The sequence below is a fragment of the Xenopus tropicalis genome, chromosome 6, assembly GCF_000004195.4.
Source record: "Xenopus tropicalis strain Nigerian chromosome 6, UCB_Xtro_10.0, whole genome shotgun sequence".
NCBI classification, from domain to species: domain Eukaryota; kingdom Metazoa; phylum Chordata; class Amphibia; order Anura; family Pipidae; genus Xenopus; species Xenopus tropicalis.
The window spans coordinates 55,381,898-55,408,592 of record NC_030682.2 but is presented as its reverse complement, the minus strand read 5'-3'; the positions used below and the strand labels follow the sequence as shown (position 1 = coordinate 55,408,592).

The 26,695-nt window shown below is 37.1% G+C and overlaps 1 protein-coding gene across 2 annotated transcripts in view; it reads left to right on the top strand.

Moving 5' to 3' along the window:
• The window catches only part of cntnap2 (contactin associated protein 2), an 892,460-nt gene that overhangs the window by 731,748 nt on the left and 134,017 nt on the right, over positions 1 to 26,695 (top strand). For both annotated transcript variants that reach the window (XM_031903464.1, NM_001079264.1), the window contains 2 exon segments: positions 17,665 to 17,821; positions 25,209 to 25,336. In XM_031903464.1, the coding sequence (XP_031759324.1) occupies positions 17,665 to 17,821; positions 25,209 to 25,336 (285 nt within the window).

The window sequence follows — 26,695 nt, the reverse complement described above, 5'->3', positions numbered from 1 at the left end:
CTTGTGTTATTCCTGTGTTTGACCCGCCTTTTCCTGACTATTCTGATATCCGTAACCTGACCCCAGCTTGTACTTCGACTCCGATTCTGTCTCATCCTTCTGTTTGATTACCTGGTTTGACCCTTGCCTGTCTGACGATCCTTGTTATCTGCCTGCCTCGACCCAGCTTGCCTGACTACGAACTTGCCTAATCCTTTTGTACCGTGATCTTTGGCCTAACTGACTTTAACAACAGTCGTGCCCCTTTGCGTGCCAGAACTCCTCGCCTTGTTCCTCTCGTTAAGTCCAGGTGGCATCTGAGTAGCTGAGGGCTCCTCTCGAACACTACTGGTGAAGCCGAGTCGAGACCAGGGAACTTGGCATCTGTTCTGGTTTAGGGTGCCGACCGTGACACATTGTTAGAATTAGCAGTTGCCTCTTTTTCTTTTTGCATTTCTTTAGCGCCCTACATAATATTTATAAAGCTAAAAGAAGGAAAATGGAAAAAGGAGATTTTGGGGGGAATTTAAAAAAAAATGAGAGCCGAAATGAAATTTGTAAAATTAATGTAGTATTGTTCATTAGGCAATTATTGCATAATTAATTTTAATTTTACAAAAACTGCTTGAAGGTAGAGGGTTTTTTGTTTTTTTTGCTTTCAAAAAAACCTTTTTTGAGTAAAAAGTTTTTGAAAATAATGACAAAATAACATTTTGTTTGAATATATACAATACAATACAAATACATGCAAAGCAAACATTTTATCATGGAATAAAACTGTTTGGTTTTCATAAAAATAAACATTCTTCAACAATCAGAGATTGCTGATTATTAATAATAGAGAAATTTAATTAAAGAGAAATATACTCTGCCCATCCCAGTTTAAAACCAAAAGTCAGCTATATAAGTACAGACCTTTAACCACAACTAGGCAAGCATTCTTGCCCACCTTTCAGGGTCATGCATACTATAGTAAAAATAATTATTATTATTTCTACTGTTATTGTAATAATTCGGTATATAAAGCACCAGCATAATCTGCAGCTTTAGTTTAACCCTTTAAGTGCCAGCCGAATTCGTCATTTCAGTTCCCCCCAGTGCCAGACGTTTTGTGAACATTCTGTGCTCTCTCAATGTAGGGGCTTTTACTTGGGGCAGGGTTAAGTTTAGGTAGGCAAACTATATATTGTTTTTTTCAGGAGAACCTGAGCTTTCCAAATCTACCTGAGTTTTTGTGTATTTCCACTTCTGGAACAAGATTTAGAGCTTGAAATACAAAAAAAAAAACAAAAAATGCTATTTTTCATGATATAAGGATTTCTACCAGAAACACATTTTATTTTATGGACAAAAATTCAACTGATTTGGAAAGCCTCATGTCTCCCAAACGTGCCAATACCTGATATGTATAGTTTTATTGAGATTTCTGACTTCTATAGATCAAAAACTCCCAGCAGTAAATTACTAAATTTTCAAAGCATTACAGCAGAATACGGCATACTTTACATTCCAAAGCCAAAAATCCTGGAACATTAGGTTTACCCCAGGAAACCATACATTTTTGAAAACTACACATTCTGACAAATCCGAAATGGGTAACTATGTCTTCCAACTCCTAAGTACCAAACGGCAATGCTTTACTGAATTTAGCATTTTCTATAAAAAAATTATGAAAATTCTAAAAAATCACCTCACAAATCTTCCATTTTCAAGCACCTTATCTCCCACATAACATTAGGTACGAAGAAAACACACCCTAAATATGAAAGCCAGGGGTCCACTGAACAGTTTGATGCCCATTGTGCATAGGATCACCGATGTATCTGGAATTTAGAGACCCCAAAAGGAAGTTAGTACATACAAATTGCCCAGGAGATCTCTTTAGCTACTGAAAATTCAACACATTTACTGCATTTTCTGTGGGGTAAAAACCCAAAAAAATACATTGACCCCCCAAAACCATATATTTTTGGAAAGTACACATTCGGGCGAATTCAAAATTGGTACCCATGTCTTTCTACTCCAAACTACAGAGTCGCAGTGCTTTCCCAAAATTGCTAGTTTTGGTGAAATACCTGAAAATCACATCAAATCTTCCACTTTCAAGCACCATATCTCCCACATAACATTAGGTACCAAGAAAACACACCCTAAATATGAAAGCCAAGGGTCCGCTGAACAGTTTGATGCCCATTGTGCATAGGATCAGCACTGTATCTGGCATTTAGAGACCCCATAAGGACATCAGTGCATAGAGATTGCCCCAGAGGTCTCTTTAGCTACTGAAAATTCAACACGATTACTGCATTTTCTGTGGGGTAAAAACACACAAAAATACATTGACCCCCCAAAACCATATATTTTTGGAAAGTACACATTCGGGCGAATTCAAAATTGGTACCCATGTCTTTCTACTCCAAACTACAGAGTCGCAGTGCTTTCCCAAAATTGCTAGTTTTGGTGAAATACCTGAAAATCACATCAAATCTTCCACTTTCAAGCACCATATCTCCCACATAACATTAGGTACCAAGAAAACACACCCTAAATATGAAAACCAAGGGTCCGCTGAACAGTTTGATGCCCATTGTGCATAGGATCACCGATGTATCTGGCATTTAGAGACCCCAAAAGGAAGTTAGTGCATACAAAGTGTATACACTGCAATATAAGCTACCGGCATGTGCATTATGCGGCATAAGACCCCCTAACAGTAAGGAGACCCTAGAAAACTATACATTTTCCGAAAGTACACAATCTGACAAAACAAAAATGGGTAAATACATCTTTCTACTGCAAACTACCAAACTACAAAGCTATGCTAAACAGAACGATTTTTTTGACATTTCTGAAAATTGTCACAAAGCTTGCATTTTACCCCATTATGTACCCCCACATTTTGTACCGTATCAACATAAAACATTCTAAATATGAACGCCAGGGGTCTACTGAACAGTTTGATGCCCTATATGCATAGATTTACCAAACTATGTGGGGTACAGGGGCACCCAAGTAAAAATAGTGCATATGAATTTTCACATAAGATGCTTCGGCTCATGCAGTTTTTGCACCCGGTATGTGTATTATGTGCCATACGACCACCTAACAGTAAGGAGACCCTAGAAAACCATATATTTTTCGAAAGTACACATTCTGACAAAACAAAAATGGGTAAATACATCTTTCTACTACAAACTACCAAACTACAAAGCTATGCTAAACAGAACGGTTTTTATGACATTTCTGAAAATTGTCACAAAGCTTGCATTTTACCCCATTATTTACCCCCACATTTTGTACCGTATCAACATAAAACATTCTAAATATGAACGCCAGGGGTCTACTGAACAGTTTGATGCCCTATATGCATAGATTTACCAAACTATGTGGGGTACAGGGGCACCCAAGTAAAAATAGTGCATATGAATTTTCACATAAGATGCTTCGGCTCATGCAGTTTTTGCACCCGGTATGTGTATTATGTGCCATACGACCACCTAACAGTAAGGAGACCCTAGAAAACCATATATTTTCCGAAAGTACACATTCTGACAAAACAAGAATGGGTAAATACATCTTTCTACTACAAACTACCAAACTACAAAGCTATGCTAAACAGAACGGTTTTTATGACATTTCTGAAAATTGTCACAAAGCTTGCATTTTACCCCATTATTTACCCCCACATTTTGTACCATATCAACATAAAACATTCTAAATATGAACGCCAGGGGTCTACTGAACAGTTTGATGCCCTATATGCATAGATTTACCAAACTATGTGGGGTACAGGGGCACCCAAGTAAAAATAGTGCATATGAATTTTCACATAAGATGCTTCGGCTCATGCAGTTTTTGCACCCGGTATGTGTATTATGTGCCATACGACCACCTAACAGTAAGGAGACCCTAGAAAACCATATATTTTCCGAAAGTACACATTCTGACAAAACAAAAATGGGTAAATACATCTTTCTACTACAAACTACCAAACTACAAAGCTATGCTAAACAGAACGGTTTTTATGACATTTCTGAAAATTGTCACAAAGCTTGCATTTTACCCCATTATTTACCCCCACATTTTGTACCGTACCAACATAAAACATTCTAAATATGAATGCCAGGGGTCTACTGAACAGTTTGATGCCCTATATGCATAGATTTACCAAACTATGTGGGGTACAGGGGCACCCAAGTAAAAATAGTGCATATGAATTTTCACATAAGATGCTTCGGCTCATGCAGTTTTTGCACCCGGTATGTGTATTATGTGCCATACGACCACCTAACAGTAAGGAGACCCTAGAAAACCATATATTTTCCGAAAGTACACATTCTGACAAAACAAAAATGGGTAAATACATCTTTCTACTACAAACTACCAAACTACAAAGCTATGCTAAACAGAACGGTTTTTATGACATTTCTGAAAATTGTCACAAAGCTTGCATTTTACCCCATTATTTACCCCCACATTTTGTACCGTATCAACATAAAACATTCTAAATATGAACGCCAGGGGTCTACTGAACAGTTTGATGCCCTATATGCATAGATTTACCAAACTATGTGGGGTACAGGGGCACCCAAGTAAAAATAGTGCATATGAATTTTCACATAAGATGCTTCGGCTCATGTTGCAAAGGTCTTGCTTCTACAGCAATACAGGTCTGTCAGTCTGCTGCCTTGTGTTACAATGTTTCAACAGTCTGAGCCACCAGGGCAGGGAATAGAAAAGGACAGGCAAACACTGCTTCTAATAGCAATTATAAATACAAATAACTCAAAAACCATTACAAACTTGTAATAAATATATATTGCAAAGCTGCTTAGAATTTTGGTTTCTTTTATTAGGCAAAAAATTATATTTTGAGTTGCCTTGTCCTTTAAGGAAGAAACCAATGTCTGGGAACAGGCAGAATCTGACAAAAGTCCAATAGCAAAGTATGTGATAGGTTAAACTAAATCAGTCCAAATATTAGGCATGGTCAAGGCAGTGTTTAAAATATGTTTTCTCTGCTATTATTAATGCTCAAAAAGGCCTTTAGTGTACTCCAGTTGCACTTATCAGTATAGTGTCACCTTCCAGTTGGCAATGCCAAATGGCTACCTAAACTTCACTGCAAATTTGACAGTCCTTTAGATATCAGTAGGGTCTCTAGCACTATGTAAAAGTACCTGAATGTCAAAGCTCAACAAACAGAGCAACTGCAGCAAATTTTGCAAACCATAGAATTTAAATGGCACATTGCTATGTACATAGATTTTTTTAGGAGATTCACACTTTCTTTTTCAGTGTGTACGTCCACAGCTCAGTTATCATGAATGCCCACAAAAACCATTACCCAAAACATTGCACTATATCAAAAATCCAAATAAATCAGTTTTAGTTGGCACTTTTACTGATAAGAAATATGCCCAGGCACTATGATAATGTGTTGAAAAATTCAAAAGCTTAAAGCTTAAAAACATAAGATACACATACAACTGAAGTATAAAGGTAAAATAATAGATCCTTGCACACAACTGTGTGCAGAAAATATATGGTGCTAAAAAAATACACTCCAAAAAAGAAGGTACTGAGTCCATTGGGGTAAGCTGTTGTTCTATGTCATAAATATTAACAGTAAATATCCCCCAAGGTGTCAGGACCTTTTTGGTGTTTATGCTGGTAAGTCTGTATTCCTCTTGGCTCAGCCACAGGAGGCTTCGTCAACTCTGCAGGTTCTGCCTTGCAACTTGTTTAAATGTACTTCATCTGCTCTTCCTGTGGCTATTAATGTACTGTAGATGCTTTTGGTGCAACTACAAGCATTTTTCACAACTAAGTTGCTATTTTAGCCAGCCCTCTCTTCCTGCTCATGACTGGATGACTAAGGGGCTGATTTACTTACCCACGAACGGGTCGAATGGAGTCCGATTGCGTTTTTTTCGTAATGATCGGTACTTTGCGATTTTTTCGGATTCTTTACGAATTTTTCGGATCCAATACGATTTTTGCGTAAAAACGCGAGTTTTCCTATCCATTACGAAAGTTGCGTAAAAAGTTGCGCATTTTGCGTAGCGTTAAAACTTACGCGAAAAGTTGCGCATTTTTCGTAGCGTTAAGTTTTAACGCTACGAAAAATGCGCAACTTTTCGCGTAAGTTTTAACGCTACGAAAAATGCGCAACTTTTTACGCAACTTTCGTAATGGATACGAAAAACTCGCGTTTTTACGCAAAAATCGTATTGGTAACGAAAAATTCGTACAGAATCCGAAAAAATCGCAAAACATACGAAAAAGTCGCAAAATGTTCGTTTTCAAGTCGGAACTTTTCCAATTCGGGTCGGATTCGTGGGTTAGTAAATCAGCCCCTAAGCGTTGTTCCTCTGTCTAGCCTCTGAGTTTCCTGATTTTCTAACTTGCCCTTTACTTTTACCATCAAATTTTCTGGCTTGAACCCTATCCTGCGGTATGTACTTGCTTTTTTTTTGCCTCCTGCCTTAATCACAGGCCTGGTAGATGGACCTACCTGCCTCATTGAAAGTTGTATAGGATTTGGTGTTTTGCTTACTTTCTTATTCATTAAATCTTCTTGCTTTCACAATAACATGGCCTCCAGTTTCCATAAATAGAGATGTAGCGAACATCGCCGAAAATGTTCGTGAACCCGTTCGCGGACTTTCGCCAAAACTCGCGAATATTCGCCAACTTTGCGAACCCCATAGACTTCAATGGGAAGGCGAACTTTAAAACCTAGAAAAGCCATTTCTGGCCAGAAAACTGATTTTAAAGTTGTTTAAAGGGTGCCACGACCTGGACAGTGGCATGCAGGAGGGGGATCAAGCAAAAATTTCTCTGAAAAATACTTTGTAAAAAAAAACGCAAAAAAATAACGCCAAAAAAAAAAACGCAAGCTATTCCTATGTATATGCATAGGCGATAAAACGCGGCGGGAAAACCAAGGCAAAAAAAGCGGCGCCAAAAAAAAACGCGGCGAACCCAAAGTGGCGAACATCGGCAAAAGTCCGCGACACCCGCGAATTAGTTCGCCGGCGAACAGTTCGCTACATCTCTATCCATAAAGCCACTAACATGTATTACCAGGTTTACACAGCATGTAGACTCCTACCAGCCAGCTATGGGACACCTACTGTATAGTGGTTTAAACAAACTCTTTAGTCAAACCACTGGCAACACTAGCTTTCCCGCTGGATATAATTTTATAACAATAGTTTAGGTTAGTCCAAATTGTAAAAATTTACCTCCACCTGCTGATTCAGCCCTTAAAGGAGAATGCAAGTCAAAATTTAAAAAGCATACTGCCCAATAGGGATGTAGCGAACTGTTCGCCGGCGAACTAATTCGCGCGAACATCGGGTGTTCGCAAGTCCGCAAATTCGCGAACTTTTGGCGATGTTCGCCATTCAATTGCCTTCAATCAATGGCATGATTAAAGAAGGCTGTTAATGTGGCATAAACTTCAAGGCAGGAGGGTCAAAGGGTCCTCAATCCACCTTTCCCTAATCAATACGTTTTTCCAGTTTTCTCAGGTAAAATTAGGTACCTCGTCTTATATTCGGATCAGTTTATACTTGAGAATATACGGTAGATCCTTATGGAATAGATATATTGACATTTGCATTGTTTTATGAATTAGGAAGACCCACAAGAACAGTTTCTCTTTTTATTTAGCGCTATCCCACTATAAAGTTTTCAGAGCATGTTTCTCCAGTTCAGACCCATTGTCAAACCCAATGACACTAATAGTTACCTACTGTACAAACCCATACTTTTCATCCATCTCATCAGATTAAATCAATCCCCTATAGTCAGTTGACATGAATTATATATAGAGAGAAAGCGAGAAAGAGATTTTTTAACCACACATAGTAAAATGAATTTCCACTTTTAATAAGATGAAAAGTAATGAGATGGTCCTGAAACAATACGATATAAGTAATGACAGGGTAACAGAAGTAATATTGCACAGATTGCAACATAGCCAACATGTGACCTTTAGCATCAATTTGAGACAATCTACCATTCTTTCATTAGCAACCTTAAATATTCATGGATACAATATTAAGGGTTGTCCTTTCCACTACATTTGTTATGGAAAAAATGATTTTCTCTTTATTTAAAATGCTTTATGTGTTGTAATATTGCTTTCATTTTATACATTTCAATCAGCATAATGGATTTTCTGCAAACATTGTCACAGATATCTGAGCAAATAGTTACTATAGATTAAAACCTGTAGGCAAAGCTGAAAGCTTTTACCAACCTTTTCACAATATCTGACATGAAAAGGTCAATTAAAAGCAACTTTCCCTAGGCAGAAGAGATTGCATATTCTCGTTAATGGACCCAAATGCTATCAATATTATGGCTACTTTACAAATAACACTTAGAATCTGATGTATTGTTTACTACCACAAGATATATTTGCCCTCATGAATGCCCTCATTTAAAGAAAAAGTATTATGAAAAATAGTAATCACCATTTACTGTTCAGACAGCCTTTCAACAAGCTTTTGATCTGGCAGCAACAGGGAGGGACTTAAGAAAGGGCATTACTTGCAAAATCTTTACTAGACTTATTGATTTCTGGTCTCACCAGACATGAAAAGACTGAGTAATGCAGTACTATAACAATGTCTAAATTGGTTGCTTTTTGTAAAGCAAAGTAAATACTCGAAAACAGGCTTTAAATTACAAATGAATAAACACAAAAACAAAAAAATGCTCTAGTGGCATTATGCATATGCTAAAGAGCTTCCCAACCCACTAATTTTCTGTACTACATATCACTCCTAGTCCCCCGCCCCCAAGTTATCAAAATTCTACTGTCACGTTTGACAACCATAAGTGTTGTCCATGTAGCAGGTGAGTTGGTTTTACCTCTAAGCTTGGGTATGCAAATAGTCATCACCTTGGGTGAAACCCTTTCTCCAGGAACAGGAGTATTTCCAGGATACTGTTAGGCTGTGTGGCTGATCATCAGTGAAATGCTGTATTATCATGCTTTATGGCTGCAATTTTAGTGCTTTTTAATTTAAGACCACGGTGGACTGAGATCCTATTTGAAACCAATTGATTTTGACCTGGTTTAAAGGAGAAGGAAAGGTAAAATCAATGGGCGGTGCATAACATTTTGTCACAAAGTTAGGTCCCAGTAGGTGAAATAAATGATAGGAAACATATGTAATAGCTTGCTTTACGAGTAAGAGGCAGGATCAGGGTAAATAGTAGAACAACCAAGGCTCCAACTAGGAGGCCAGTATGGGTAAGTACCCTATAGTGCCAATCCTACCAGTATAAGGACTTTACAGTTGGCTCAGGAATAGGAAATTCCTGGAGCAATGGACCACTGTAAGCTTTGTGCTTACCAAGACATAATTATTACCTTTGGGGTACTGTGAACATTATGACTGGAAAATAAAAGTGCAATCCAAGGGATGTAATGTTTTAAAGTAACTGTAAATTAATTGATCAGTACCAACCAAGAGACTGTAAATTGTTTTATTTGTTTTTAGAACCACTGGCACCCAAGTTACTGAGAGATTAAGTTCTTTGTGTGTGGTTAACCCTTCCTCCACCAGTACACCTGAAACAGGAAGAGTCACATATAACCCATGCTCTACCAGAAGTTGCAGGGAGTTGTGACTTTCCTGACCAAGTATGAAGTTATTCATCTTGGGAAATTCAGAGTGTAAGGTACCCCATTACCTAATTAGTGTTAAACATGTTATATGGCAGGGATCCCCACCCAACATTTTTGCCCCCTGAGCCACATTCAAATGTAAAAGAGTTGGGGAGCAACACAAACATGAAAAATGTTCCTCGGTGTGCCTAATAAGGGCTATGATTGGCTATTTGGTAGCCTCTGTGTGAACTGGCAGCCAACAGAAGGTTCAGTTTGTCAGCACACCTGTTTTTAATGCAACCAAATGTCCAAAGCTTTTGGATTAGGATATACATGATAGTCTATTCAGTCTTTGGCTTCTCAATTGCTAAACATCCTACTACAGCTTTACTATGTAAAAAACAAAATAACTAACTGCAAATCAATTCCAGCTATTCACCATTACCATGACAACTGCAAAACTTATAGCAAAAGCATGAAATAATAAGCAAATCCCAGTTGTGCCTGTCAATAAAATAGACTGGATTATGTCTCAGGAAAAAATAATTAGTATCTTTCACGATACCCATATAAAGTTTCATTAAGTTTGGCATCCATGGCTTACTAATAGGTACAGGAATAGATCACCCTGGCATCCTACTTTCCCTCTGACCGCCATTGTATATTCACCAGTTGGAGTCAACCTTTATGTAATGAATGTCCCACTGAGGTGAAATAATAAATTAGTAAAATTCCTTTTTCTATTATCATTTTGTACTAGTAGGTTTTCCTAAAATGCAAAAGATCTTAATCACTAGTTGTTTCCTACAGAGCTCTTACCAGACTAAATGTCATTTGGCTACGTTCATAGTACACTGGTAAATTATATTATAATCCTTTTTTGTTAGACATATTTGTATACTTAGATCTCGTATGCTGATAATCCAATAATCCTTTTGTTATATGCTTTACTCTATTTACCAACAAGTCAGTCTGGATGGAGTCTGGACTCCATTTATTTTCAAGTAAAAATTGAGATAAAAAAAGTATCCCTTCAGTGGGACTAGATAGCATCCCCACCTTAAGGTGGCCATACACGAGGCGATTTCGCTCGTTGTGCGATGAACGATTATATCGACAAACGATCGTATGGCGATCGAGTTCCCATACGATATGCCATCCACGGGCAACGATAATTCGGGAAAGATTTTGTCGCATCATTATCGTAAAATACCTACGATCGTACATCTACGTACGATCGATGTCGTTGCTGGCAATCGTGACATGCGCAGAGAACAATCGTTGAAAGACAAATGTCTGACACTCACACCAACTGGCAGATTTTATCGTTAAACGACCAAAATTTTTAAACCTGGCCGATCGATTTTGGGGACGATAATGTCGGCTCGTTTAGTGGGCCGACGATCGTTCGTACACCACCAACTATACGATAACTTAACGATAGCATCGGATCGTTCGGGAATCGGTCGTTTGTAAGTAAAAAATCGGTCCGTGTATGGCCACCTTAAGTAAGTGCATTATTTTGGCTATATAAAAAGTTATATATTTCTTGTTAAAAAACCAGAGGTAAACATGTTGTGTTTCCATTTTTGAAGGAACTAGTTTTTAATTAAATCTCAAAATAACAGGTGATATATATCAAGCTCAGCTATGGCAATTATGTTCCCTTTATCAGAATGATGCTTCATGATTTTAGTCATTCAAAACAACAATGTATAAATAGTGTGCTTGCATTCTCAGACGCTGTTCTGGGCTCAGATTATTCCAGTACACTTAATTAGTTCATTATTACTGTAGAGAATTATGACAATTTATTTTTGTAAAATATAGTTTTCTAATTAATGCAGTTAACATATAACCCCACGCATTAGTATTCTGAAGTAATAAAGTTTTTAAGTCCTTGAATTCATAAGTTAAGCAGTTTAATATGCTTACATGGCACCCATACTGTTTTGGAGAGGCATTTGAATGGAGGAGGTTTCCATTATTCCTTAATGACAGCAGCATGTTCTATGGTTCAGAACAGTAATCATTTTTTAATTTGTGTGGGTATAGCTGCAATGTGGGCAGCACCTTTTCGATTTATGTATACAGCTTAGGTTGCCCAATACATCCCTTTAATAAAGGACAGCTAAAAGTAAATGCAGCGATTAATGCTGTGCTGGTATTGACGTTTCCTTGCTTATTTGGGGTGAGTGATTAGGTAGTGGCTAAGAATGTAAAACTGTTAAAAATGAAGGTGTGTTAAAAGAGGCCTATGAAACATATAAATACAGCTTTTTAACATACAGGTGAAAAACTAATACGGAAACATGTTTGGTTTTACACAGTATTTAACTAAAAACATGTGCATACAACATATATAAAAAGAATAACATGGTAATAAGAACAAACCCTTTCAAATAATCCACCAATAATATGGATGCTCCACTTGCATATGCATGAATTGACAGAGCTGGATGATAAGATCCATCAGTTCTTGTGTGCAACGTGCATATCAGGTCTGGACTGGGAGACAAAATAGGCTTTGGCATTCCAAGTACAAAGAAGCCCAAACAGCCCCCCACCAGCCCACTAAATAATGACTGTCTACAGATTGCCAGTCTGGGCTTGGTGCATATAGACTGATTACTATTGTGTAGCATGGACTCTATATTTGTCTCATGATAAATATACACTTTTTTAAATGGTAGTATGAAATTTCAGTTAAGAAATGTAATGCTTAGACATGTCCGGACCTGGAAGCTTAAAATGTCAATATTTAGGTATGTAATAGTGAAAATGTTCAGAGGGATGAAATATGTGCTGTCAAAAAGTAGGTATATTTGACAAAACAGAATCTTTAATTCTCCAATAACTTCCCATAACTCAGATGATTTTTATTACAGGAGCTTGAACACACAGGACAGGTTATAAATGCCAGTACAGCTGGTCATCAAAGATTACTGTTATGAGTACAATAACACTTGGAAACAGGTGATTTGGTTCATTTTATGGATTCAGGACTGCCACGCACATTTTCACATCTGTTTAGCTTACTGAATTGCATATGATGGATTGTAAACAATAGCATAACTATGCAGCTGATCATTTTCAATCAACTAAGATGTTTGCTATTGACTGCTATGGACTGTAGGTCAATGTTTCATTGATTAACCATGCCACTGGTGCCTTTTAAAAGCTGCAGCAATACCAATTAACCCCATGTCATTAGGGAGATCATGACACACTCCAGGCATTTTGGAGACCTTATTTCATTTTACCATTAAAAGAGAGGAATTAGGTTTTAAAAAATCCACGACTGGATCATTATCACCATAATGACACCTCTGTTATTGTCCACTTTTTAAGGGATGATCTAGCATGCAAAATACCAAGCACATATATAATGATTGTCCCAAGCCCAAATAGTAATTAATTCAGATGTGAATTGCAGAAATGCTAGTAATCTGAATTTTGCACTAGGGTTTTTTATGTGAAGTTATATTTAAGAAGAAACAGGCAAATGTGCAGGTCATGGTTTCTTTTGTTTGACAATTTAATCAAACTTGCAGACCCAAACAGTAGTTTTAATAGAGTGCACTGTTTCTTACATTTTTAAGTTGGATTTAGTGATGATTCACGATTTATCAGCAGGTATGGATCTGCTGTGAAATTCTTAATTTTTCATCAGCAAATCGGCAGCAAAATTTCAGTGTGAAAAATGCCCATAGACTCCAAAGTATTCTGTGCAAAAAAAAATCTATGCAAAAACAAAAGGTAGTGTGAAAAAACACCCATGGACTCCAATGCATTTTGCACAGAAAATGTTACCGCAAAGAAAAGTCAAATCCATTAAATTTAATGTGTTTTGAACATTTTCATGACAGATTTATTCATTATTACCGTATTTTTCGGACCATAAGACGCACCGGACCATAAGACGCACCAGTTTTTAGAGAAGGGAAATGAAGAAAAAAAGATTCTGAAACAAATACTGTCCTAAAATATTTTATGTGCATTAAAAGCGAACCTGTACCAGCAGCACCCAACATATTGCCCCCGACCTGTACCAGCAGCACCCAACATATTGCCCCCCACCTGTACCAGCAGCACCCAACATATTGCCCCCATCTGTACCAGCATATAGCCTACAGATATACTTTAAGAAAATGTTTTTACTTGCCCGTGTGGTCTCCGTGCAGGGCCCTCCTCTATTCACCGGCGCTTAGCTGTGGCACTGTGCGCATGCACAATGACGCGCATGCGTATGGGCATGTGCGTCATTGTGCATGCGCACAGCGCCACAGCTAAGCGCCGGTGAATAGAGGAGGGCCCTGCACGGAGACCACACGGGCAAGTAAAAACATTTTTTTAAAGTATATTTGGACCATAAGACGCAGGACTTTTCCCCCCCACTTCTGGGGGAAAAAAAGTGCGTCTTATGGTCCGAAAAATACGGTAGTAAGATTCCCTTGAAAATGTTCATTTCAAAATTTTTGCCATGTTACCTAGACTAATAAGTACCTTCTATAAGCCACTGGGAATATCAACTTCAAAAGGTCAGAAGGATACAGTGCTGTGGATTGAGATGGTATACAAATTTAGAAGCATTTATCTGCACTATTAAAGCCTTTGTTGGGCCCGAGTTTTCTCTTCAAATAACAATTTTGTCCACTCCCCATACACCTTGGAGTTTATAGTCACTTTTGTTTAAATCCATTTCTTTTTAAAGGTGCTTTTTGCAGAAAACACATTTCCAAACACCTTATATCAGCTTAAACTAAAAGCAGGGCTCCAAACCTACCCCAACAATAGTTTATTAACATGAAGACATTTGACCCAGAAAAATCTTTTATGGCCTCTATGACCTAAAAATATATTGTACGGACAATAGTTTTAGTTGAGATACTATTTCAGTACAGGCTAAAAGTAAACTGGATGAGGCAGGGCTCTTGGTTCTACATTCTCACTACTATTGTTCATTTCTAGATTTCTGGTTATGCCCATATTGATTACAGAACACCTCCTGTCTGGCCATGGCCACTAGCTAAGCCTTTACTGAGTTTTATTACACAAAAAATTAAAGCTGGACATGCTGACCTCCAATGGCTAAATTGCATGGATCTATTTAAAACACTAAATGATCATAATGCAAGAAAAATTGGTTTGTTTACACATCATGGTCAGTATGTTTCTAAGGTGAAAAGCTACATCAAGATAAAAATGTCTCTTTTTAGCACAAAATGATGGTGATAATTTACAATGGCATTTACGAGTTCAATTCAACACTCTTTCCAGGAAACTCTAAAGGCAGTAATTAGCCATTGGCGCTTGTTGCTGGGTATGCTTATAATGGAATCTCCATTACTTACATGTTTCAAGGTTAGCGCTTTGCCAAAATGACAATAAAAGCATCTACAGGCTAATATATCCTATTGCTCCTATTACCTGCAAGCTCTCCCCTCTCTGACTTCATCCCTGACTACTCTACATGATACCGATTTAACAGCAGCCAGTTTCAGCACTGGAAATGCTATAAAGAGCACAATAACTATTCTGCTCAGACTTTTCAGTTGTGGAAGCAAAACCCAGATACATCACCATGTATGATTTTACCTTTTATCTTTAAAAAATGCAATTTACTTTCTGGGTGTGAAGTAGGAAGAAATTGCCTCTTCTCGGACTCAAACATAATGTAAACTCAAATGTCCATGCTGGATAGAACACAAACTTACTAAAGAGATGCCTTATTTATGCCATCAACTATACTACCTGCCCCAAGGGCCAGTGTTGGCAAATGTAAACAGCCACAGTGACAGAAGATCTGGATCTTCCCATTAAGAGCCATCCTCAGACAATCCAAAAGTATACAATGAGTGCCACATCTAGAAAGAGGTTCTCTGCCTTATGGAGCATGTTGTCACGCATGTATTCAACCTTTTTAACGCAATAACTAATTTACTAGCACATTCATAATGTAAAATGATTAATGGATTTCTGTTGAGTGCTCGCTTTTCCACAGCGTACATTTCTATATTCTTGCATTACCAGTATCTATAATGTGCTTTTTATTCCTGGAAAAAGATAATTTCTAAAATGTATTGGTAATAATGATAATATTTTCATGTGGTGGCTTTAATATTTTTCAATCACCCTGCACAATGACATCTGTTGCAATTATCCTCTGGCACCTCAAGGTATAGAAATAGAATTTTTTGCATAGAAACACAGTAATAACTATTACTGACTAACCCCTAAATTACCTTCTGTTGACTTCTGGGGTTAAAATTGTAATTATGTAAGCCTTATTCTGCAACACATGATAAGAATAATAAGAATATTTCATTACTGATCAAGCAAGTGATTGGCATCCTTAATTACAGGCATAATGTTGTAGTTTACATTTAATTTTTATAGTCATGTACATTTTTACCAAGAATTAAATAGTCAAATAGCAGTGTTCTGTTATTTAGATGTATATTTTATTTGACATAAAGAGTAGATCACATTCTCAAAATATTAATTATACTGTGTAATTGCCATACATTTATGCCTTGTGATACTATACAATGGGTTTTAATACTTCAGGTCCCACCCCCATCTAGAAAGTCTGACAAGAAACCAACAAATAAAGGAACAGGTTAGGTAGAAAATAAAGGTGATTATATTGCTATTATAATTATATTGCACCAGTTAGTAAATTGTGGGCAAAACTGTTGCAACTTGCCCCTGCAAGGACAGGTGTGCAAGAATACCTTGTTTTTATTGCAGTGCATTTACTAAATTGCCTCTCCTTGTTTTGCTTTCTATATATTAAATGGCACATCTGATTTATAAATGACTTCATATTGTAAAGTATAATGTAAGGTTTTGCCTCATGAGCCTTTTTGTATAAGTCATAGAATGTCTAAATTGCAGTGTGATATGGCACCGCAAGTAAAGAAATAAAGATTTTCTCTTTTATAAATGTATCCACTGTAAAAACAAAAAACAATCCATGCAAATATTAATGTAAGCCTCTACCTTTTAGTGGCAGAAAGAACTGTGTGACCCAACCCATCTGGCATTTCCTTTACATCTAGTAACTGTCAGTAAAAACATTTATTCAGAACATAAATGCCACTCCAGCATATCACTACATGTATTTATTCATGAAAATCAAAACTTCTACATCATTTAAATCAAATCAAACTGGCAGGTTCTAAAATAATATACACTGTAAATCTGATTGCATATTATATGAAATCATAGCAATTTATGAAAAACAAGTTTATAATATATTATTTATCTGTGAGCTTACATTAGCAGGATAACTTAAGAATGATTAATTCTGCGATTATGTGTATATTAGTATACAATATTTCATTATGCTTTTGTTGAATGTTTGGTACCAACCACTGAATTTGTTACATTTAACTTCTAAAAAATTCAGTTAATATAATGCTGTATTTGTGAATGACTCAAGCTGAAATTCATTCTGATGGGTGTGTGCTGAATGTTTTAAAGGGCCAATTTACCTACATTTTTATTTTAAATACAAATATAAAGATATGAAGACATTATTCCTCCTATGTTGTCCTAGAGAAAAGTTTTGCTCTTACTTCAAGTTTAGGTCCAGAAATTAGCACAGGTCCCAAGCACAGAAGAAGCACAATAGGTTAGGCAGAATTTTCTATACTTTTCAATCCCTTGTGCAAAGTACATTGAAATATATACAAAACTCACCACAACAGTTAGGAGGCCCAATGTAAATCTTAAACTAATGTAGCAAAACATTTTTTCTGATTGTACACCCTCAAATCTACATTTTTTTGTAATAAAAGATATTGAAAAGGGTGGTCTTAGGCAGGAGAGGGGGTGATTTGACCAAGAAACTGTTATTTCAGGAGACTAGACGGATATTCACACTTGCCTTGGCATACCCTCCTGGCATGAATAGTGAATATGATGTCTCATGTTACCTCTGATGTCATATAGTGTCATATGAACATAAAACTTGTAAATTAATAATCTGACTATAGTATTCAATAAACTAAAAATTATATAAAATATTGTATGTTCTTTTATAGATGGAAATCCGTATACGTGGTGGGTTGGTAAAGGCAATGAAAAGCATCACTATTGGGGAGGTTCTTCTCCTGGTATCCAGAAATGTGCATGTGGCATTGAGAGAAACTGCAGTGACAGCAAATTCCACTGTAACTGTGATGCTGATCAGAGACAATGGTAAGGAAAAGCTCAAGCGACCAGCAGTCTTGTCATGATGGCATATCCATTTTAACTTTATCTTTTTACTGTTAATATCAGGTTTGGGTAACATGGTGTATTTTGAACTTTCATAGATGTATAGCAAATGAAAGAATCTAAGGATGTGCTAATACAGATAGGGGATCTGCTCTATTATCAGAACATACATTACTGGGAAAGTGGCAAAGACAGAACATTTTCCACAGTGTCCTATATATTTTTCACGTTCAAAATGAGATAATGCTAATAATTAAATCAATGTCATTGACAAAACAATTCTATTGGGGTTTTAAACATGTAAATGTTTTAGTATCCTCAAAAAGTACACACATATTAATTGTGTGAATAATCCCAGATCTCAAGCATATAGGATAATGTGTCCCATACCTGCACCTGTAAAAGTTGCTGTTAAACCATTGACCTTTCATGTAAGCATACACTAAAGTGTACAGTCTGTATATAAAACAAAATGCAAAGAATGTATTTTGTGAAAATGAGCTTTATCTTCATTAATAATGCTAGATGTTAAAGATGTTCACCCATTCATTTGAGTACACTATGAAAGATTTATGCTAATTTGTTTAAGATTTGCACAACAAAATAAATCATAAGGTGCAAGATTTTAATAGCTGTTTCTTAATGGTAACAAATAGAACTACCGATAAAATCAACTAATCGAGACCCATACAATGCAAAAAATCAGTCTTAAGATTAAATATTAGTAAACTAATAAAGTTACCTATAGTGCCCACTAAAGCTAAAGGAGCTATGGTACTTAAAATGAAACGGAGTATAAGTAAAAGTGCAAATAAGTAATATTGTTGTACCGTAGTATAGATACCTGCAACTGGTTCTTTTCCACTAGGTACAGGTATAGGATCTGTTGTTTCCCATAGACTCTATTTTAATCAAATAATTCAAAAAGTAAAACAATATTTCATTTTTTTTCTTTACTAATAAAACAGTGCATACTAAGATAAACTATAATCATTATTGGAGGCAAAACAATCCTATTGGGTTAATTTAATGTATAAATGATTTTTTTAATAGATGTAAGTATGGGGATCCAAATTACAGAGACCCCTTTTCCTGAAAACTCTCGGTCCCAAGCATTCTGGATAACAGGTCCTATACCTGCTGTCTAATAGTATGGAAAGTCCAAAATTGTGACCTCTGCAATTTCCTGTATAAATAAGTAGAAACTATTTACAAAGGATAGAACAAAACATTCAGTGTTGGTAAACTTGTCCCCCCACATTCCATACATCATTTCAACTTTGGAGCAATGCTGCACAGTATGGACTTCCAAAAGTTGTCTGTCCCTGATCTATACTGTATCTATTAGAACTATCAATAATGGATATAATAATGACATTCAATTATGACTTATCTTATAGTATGGGATAGTTGGAACACAGACTTTTCTGGACAAGTGGATCTCTCTGTGCTGTGGGCACAATAATTTTTACTTTTTTTTTTTTACCTAACCAAGAGCACAAATAAAAAAGGCAGCAAGGTGCAGCAGGGCTAAAGAACATGGTACTTTGATAGATTCGGACACTATGGGAAATACGATGCCTTCATTTTGGAACTTTCTAGATAATAAGCATCATTCACAATGCCCTACATAATGTGCAAAATATAATAAAGGCCATAATCTGTAAGGACAGGGCTGTGCTGTATGTACTGATGCTGCCCTCTGTCTTGGGGGCACAAGTCCAAGAATGAAAACTAAGCAGCAGAAGATGTTTGGTGGCATTTTTCAACTGGTCAAAGCATACCATATGTGCCATCTCTGCATACACTTAACATTCTTACCCTAAAAATGTATTTAGTTTTCTATAAGGTCATTGAGGGCTAATGAAATTAAAGTCTGACACCAGCAAAGATGGAGTTGTAACTACCAGTGCACTCATCTTTGTAGGCAATAAGAATTTTAAGACAAACAGAGCAATACATTTGTCTTTATTCCAGTTAGGCAAAACTGGCTGTTTGAATAGTGAAAGCAAAGGATGTATTAAAATTCAAATATTATTCAGACAATAAAGTGTTTGGTATATGGCAGTCATAAAACAAGCACTGCTGACAGGAATTAAACATTAGCAAAAATGGAATTTGAAGGCTACCTATGGTCACTCTCATCTCATTTGCCCAACAGGGGTTTTAAAAATGAACTATGAATATTCAAACATATGTGATGTATACTCTGTTCAGTGTGAGTTTTTAATGCGGTGATGATTTAAGTGACTTTTAGAATATTCTGCTTAATGAATCAGCGTTACGCTCTCAATTGATTATGCCATTTAAACCGACTTTTGTCTGGAGACAAGCTGATTATAACAAGAACAATGAAAGAGATAATCATTTGATGCTCCTATCAGTGCAAATTTGCTACTAAATAACAAATAAGAAAAGGAAAGTGATTAGAACATTGTATCTGTGTTTCAAAGTGTTCCACACACTACAGTAGAACTGTCAGAACTGCCTTCAACATGATTTAATGCAGTGTTTTTCAACCTTTTTTGGGCAAAGGCACACTTGTTTCATTAAAAAAATCACGAGGCACACCACCATTAGAAAATGTTAAAAAATTTAACTCTGTGCCCAGCAGCAGTGCCCCCCTAGTACATTGGTGCCCAGCAGCAGTGCCCCCTAGTACATTGGTGCCAAGAGCAGTGCCCCCCTAGTACATTGGTGCCCAGCAGCAGTGCCCCCCTAGTACATTGGTGCCAAGAGCAGTGCCCCCCTAGTACATTGGTGCCCTGCCTACGGCACACCAGGCAACATCTCGCGGCACACTAGTGTGCCGCGGAACAGTGGTTGAAAAACGCTGATTTAATGCCCCTGTAGGGCGTTTGTTCACCAAGCATTACCTCACCACATTTCCAATTTACATTTATATTACTAAAGTTGATAATGTGTGCTCTTCTGAGTATGTGTGTATATTGCTGTAAATCATACCAGCCAAAGAATCACAACAGTATAGCTTTATGTAGGAAGCAGTATGAATTACAAGGTATACATATACTTTTTAATGATTTAGCGTGCAAAGTTCCATTTCAAAAAGAAAATAACTCTTTGCATGAACAGCACAGAAACCTTTCAGCAATAGAAACAATAATTGTTACTTGTTTGATTACCATAGAGCTGACCTATTGAAGTGTTAAAGGCAAGCTCTGGCAAAGACAGCATTTGCACTCCAGGGGATGTAGTACTGCAACTCTCAGCAATCCTCTAGGAGTCCAACTGATAAAAGAATGCCTGTTTTTTTCTGTATATGACAAAATTACCTTTTCCTAAACCACAGGATTGCTTTATATACGGAGAGCTTTGACAACCCTGTTACAATAAAGAACCCGTCTTCTCCATAATATAAAACACTCTGCTGTTCGTATTAATGGAAATGTGCTGAATACTCTGATCAAGATAAGATGGCACATTAGCTTGCTGTTTATGACTTATTATGACATCAATACAATACACTATGGGGCACATTTACTAAGCCACGAACGGGCCGAATGCGTCCGATTGCGTTTTTTTCGTAATGATCGGTATTTTGCGATTTTTTCAGAAAAATGTCGCAACTTTTTCGTTACTAATACGATTTGTGCGAAAAAACGCGAGTTTTTCGTAGCCATTCCGAAAGTTGAGCAAAATCTGGCGATTTTTCGTAGCGTTAAAACTTGCGCAAAAAGTTGCGCTTTTTTCGTAGCGTTAAAACTTGAGCGAAATGTCGCACCTTTTAAGTTTTAACGCTACGAAAAAGGTGCAACTTTTCGCGCAAGTTTTAACGCTACGAAAAAAACAACTTTCGGAATGGCTACGAAAAACTCGTGTTTTTTTGCGCAAAACGTATTGGTAACGAAAATGTCGTAAAGACGCCGAAAAAATCGCCAAAAATACGAAAAAGTCGCAAAATGTTCGTTTTCAAATCGGAATTTTTCCAATTCGGTTCAGATTCGTGTCTTAGTAAATGTGCCCCTATGTATTGAAGTAAGCACGGTCTATAGGTTATAGGCTATACATAATGATATGTAATCTTAATGTAAATTATGTGACTACATCTTGTTTAGGGTCAGACTGGGGGGATGCTGGGCCCACCGGGGCTGCTGCCTCACAACCCGTCAAACCCCCTCACCTCTCATCAGAGGAGGGAGACCAGCAGCTCGGGGGAGCACCCAGTGGGGATCTGGGCTGCTGGGGCCCACCAGGACTGAAGCCCACGGGTTTTACCCCGGTGCCCTAGGGGACCAGTCCGACCCTGATCTTGTTCCATTTTGCTGAATGAAATCAGGAACCAAATTTAGCAGATTATCACAGTGGAAAATGTTTCAGAACAATGCTATTCGTTGCAATGTGAAAAAAGGGATATGGCATGTTCCACTATAATGAGAGAAGTAATGAGCCAGATGCCTCAATAAAACCATGCTCTACTTGTTATTAACATAGGTATACAAACCTTTAGACTGCATTCATAACCCGTTACAAATGATAGCTGTGTTTCATGTTTGTCTGCTCAGTGGTGTAGCTAAGGAAAGCAAACCTTGAATGATCTTGAGACTTTATTAAAAATCCCAGTATTGGTCTTAAAGCTATTTTTCACACCTCACTGTGTTAGTGATATGGAATGATTGTACAGGTATGGGATCTGTTATCTGGAAACCCCTTATCCATGAAGTACCAGAAGGCCATCTCCAATAGACTCCTTTTTAATAAAATAATTCACATTTTTTAAAATGATTTTTCTTTTTCTCTGTAATAATAAAACAGAGCCTTGTACTTGATTCCAACTAAGATATCATTAAACCTTATTGGAGGCAAAACTATCCTATTGGGTGTTATTTAGGGGCTGATTTACTAAGACACGATTTCGAATCCGAATTGGAAAAATTCCGATTGGAAACGAACATTTTGCGACTTTTTCGTATTTTTTGCGATTTTTTCGGTGTCTTTACGATTTTTGCGTAAAAACGCGAGTTTTTCGTAGCCATTACGAAAGTTGCACAAAGTCGCGATTTTTTCGTAGCGTTAACACTTGCGCGCAAAGTCGCGCCTTTTTCGTAGCGTTAAAACTTAAAAGGCGCGACGTTTCGCGCAAGTTTTAATGCTACGAAAAAATCGCGACTTTGCGCAACTTTCGTAATGGCTACGAAAAACTCGCGTTTTTACGCAAAAATCGTAAAGACGCCGAAAAAAACGCAAAAAATACGAAAAAATCGCAAAATTATCGATCATTACGAAAAAAACGCAAACGGACGCATTCGGCCCGTTCGTGGGTTAGTAAATGTGCCCCTTAGTGTATGCTTGTTTAAATAATTTTTGTAAAGTATAATGATCCAAATTATGGAAAAAAAACCCTTATCTGGAAAAACCCAGGTCCCGAGTGTTCTGTTTAACAGGTTCCATACCTGTATAAAACATTCTACACAAAAAGAGATGAATACCAGTATCAGGAAGCTTATTATAAGAATGTTTTAAGCGTCTAACAGAATCATATAAAGTTTCCTTGTCCTCCAGCAGGTGAAGGAAAATGCTTAACCTCTACTCAGGAAAGCAAACTAAGAAAACATGTATGGTATGACATGATGGTCAAAACAAGGGGCCCCCATGAAGTCATGGTTAAAAAACTAGCCACATCAGTACCCATTTGTATAGAGAGTAAAGGTGGCTATACACGGCTGATAAAATCTGGTCTGTGTATGGGGCCCTCCTATGAGCCTACCCAACAAATAAAATTGTCAGATATTGATTGGACCGGTTTAAAAATTCTGTATTCCTGATGGCCTGTATTAGCTGTCGTTGTGATTCCAAGTGTGGCCCAAGTGCCAAATGATTGCATCAGCCTGATAAAGCACACACTCACAACAGGGGATAACATCATAAAAGAATGACAGTGTCAATAAAAGTATGCCAGAAAGGTATTTGATATTTTATCGACAGTGTAACATAGTTGCCTAGACATAATTCTTAGAGAATAGGCTAAGCTTGAAGGATGTAACTTTTATTCAACCACATCCACATTGTAGCTCGGTAACAATAGAAGTATTAGCATTTGAACAAAACCATCTAAAAGCTTTACTGTTATCAAGTGGTGGTTTTACTGTTATCCTTGAACTTTCCTAAATGCTTTATTTTCATCATGTTCATGTAGTGGCAGTAGGCCAGGTAGGTAATATACAAAGGATTAATTGCTTTTTCTAAGATGGTCGTTGAATAACTACCCCATAGAGCGTTCGCTGGAGACAAACATAGCACTGAGCACTATGATGACAGCAACACAGAACATCTGCCTTATTACATGTGAATCATCATCAAGTGAGTGCTGTTCCATTGTCACAATAAAATCTCAAATGCTGAATGAGACAACATTTACTTTTCTAACAAGGTCATTTGCCTGCTTAGGGAGAGAATAAAAAATAAGCCTAAGTGAAAATAAAAAGTGCTTATAAACATATGCCCATGTTTACAAATGGTGGGAATTTATGAGTTTCTGTATTATGCCTATGCTTTATGACAGTCTGCTTTTCATAATGAAAAATGACAATTACCTTCCTGCTTTGCTATTAAGTAAAATGTGCTTACAATTTCTCAGGCATTAAGCTGTAAATAATTATTCTTGATGAATGAGGGAGCTGGCTTAAAACGTGGTAAAAATTAATGTGTGGCTCGTTTGCCTACTGAAACACTTAAAAACAGCTTTTTACACAAGAGCACGCAGTTTCACACACAAGTGCTTAATTTAAACCTTTGGCCTTTAGAAAGCAGCACTTATGAAACCAGTGTTTTATGTTCATCATCCACATACAGCAGCAGCAATTAGCACGCAAATGATTTCTAAATAAAACTGTACGTACAACCTGCATAGATATAAATATATTCACCACCACCACCACAAAAGCAAATTGCATCAAACCAATTATTCTTGTATAAAAGAGGTTAACATTGTCGTTTTTCAGATTCACATCTCTCTTTCTCTCTCTCTCTCTGAAGTTTTCCCAGAAGGCTAGGATCCTCTTATCCATAGCACCTAATACTACCTGAATTGTTGCTGCTACTTAAGAACTAGGTGCACATGGTAAAGGTGTAGAGATGGCCAGGAGTAGGGTGGCATGTTGGCTTTCCCCTTTTGCCCCACCTGTCCTATGGCAGGAAGTAAGGACCAGGCTGCCTTGTGCTCTCTGATGCTTGTCCCGAAACCAACTACATTACAGGGTACCAAGTAACCAAACTAATGATGAGAAAATATAATTCTTTGGTCTTTGTATGTGGGAGAACCATAGAACTAATAAGATTTTTTTAATCTGTTTAGCTTGATATTAGCAAGATAACAAGATATCCCTGTACATTCTGTCTTTGTGTGGTTCAGGAGAAAAGATGCTGGGTTCCTGTCCTACAAAGATCATCTGCCTGTCAGTCAAGTGGTAGTTGGAGATACATTTCGCTCTTCATCAGAAGCAAAGTTATCGGTTGAACCTCTGCGTTGTCATGGAGACAGTAAGTTGCTTTAAGAAATCTATAAAATGTCTTTAGATGGACACAGATGTGCTATAATTATTATACAGATGGGTAGAGGTATTTCAGCGTTGGTATTACTGCCAGCAAAAAAGAATAGCAGCTTAGAAGATTGTATAATATAATGCTATCCATTTTTTCACTATTTTGTAAATAATGAGTATTATTATTATTATTAACATTTATTTATAGAGCGCCAACATATTCCGCAGCGCTGTACAATAAGTGGGTTTCATACATTGGACATACAGAGTAACATATAAAGCAATCAATAACCGATACAAGAGGTGAAGAGGGCCCTGCCCAAAAGAGCTTACAATCTACATGAGTAGACATTTAATTTATTGTAAAGCAGTTTCTGGTTATGCAGCAATTCTGCGCATTGAAGGGTTAGAATTTATTTTTTTTACATTTGTTGGGTCATAGTTTTGCTTTCTTAGAATACAGGATTGTAAACATATTTTGACACACTTAAAAGTTTGAAAGTTCTGTTTAAATAATTGTTTACCATTACCATGATACAAGTACATGTGCAGTTGTAGCAAGGTTTAGAATCAGCTTTGACTGCACATTCTCCTGTACAAAGATTGCAGGGAAAAGGATCTGAACAATGTACAGTAACCAGCCTTGTTTAGGGGGTCCCCAGGGTGTGGTTTGACAGAGAGCAGAGAGACCTTTGGAGGGAGGCCCAGTTATTACTTTAGTTTTAGCTGTCCTGTAAGTGTCTCTAAATACTACATGCCTCATAATGCTCCTGTATTTTTAAACCTTATTTAAGTCCAAAATCATACCTCCCAACTCTTATACTTTTTGCTGCAAAGTCTACATTTTTATACCACAGCCTGGTGTACAGCCTGGGTTGTTCTTAGAGTATCCCACATTTCCCTTTAGTTGCCGGACCAGTTCTTTGGCTCTTTCTGCCCACTCTGAAAAGAAACAAAGACAGTTTTGGGCTCTCTAAAAGATTTTGTCACACTCATGAGATGAGCCCATATATTTAAGACACCTGTAGAATAACAAGCAACAGTGAATCAAGCAAGCATACAAAATACCATTGAGTAGTCTTTTCAGCTTCCCACCATACGCTATTATACAGAAAAGACACAGTGAGAACTTTTCTAGAGGTGAATTCAATGTATTGCATTATTCTATGGTTTTATGCTGTGACTGAACAAGTTAAAGTATCAATTTTTCATTTTTAATACATGGAAACCACTGCCCAACCTGCCTTAGCAGCAACAGCAGCACTGACAGCCATCTTCCCTGTGTTTTCCATGCTTACACAAAGCTAAACAAACAGAGGATGAAAAAGCAAATGTAACCTGAACAATGGACTTTGCA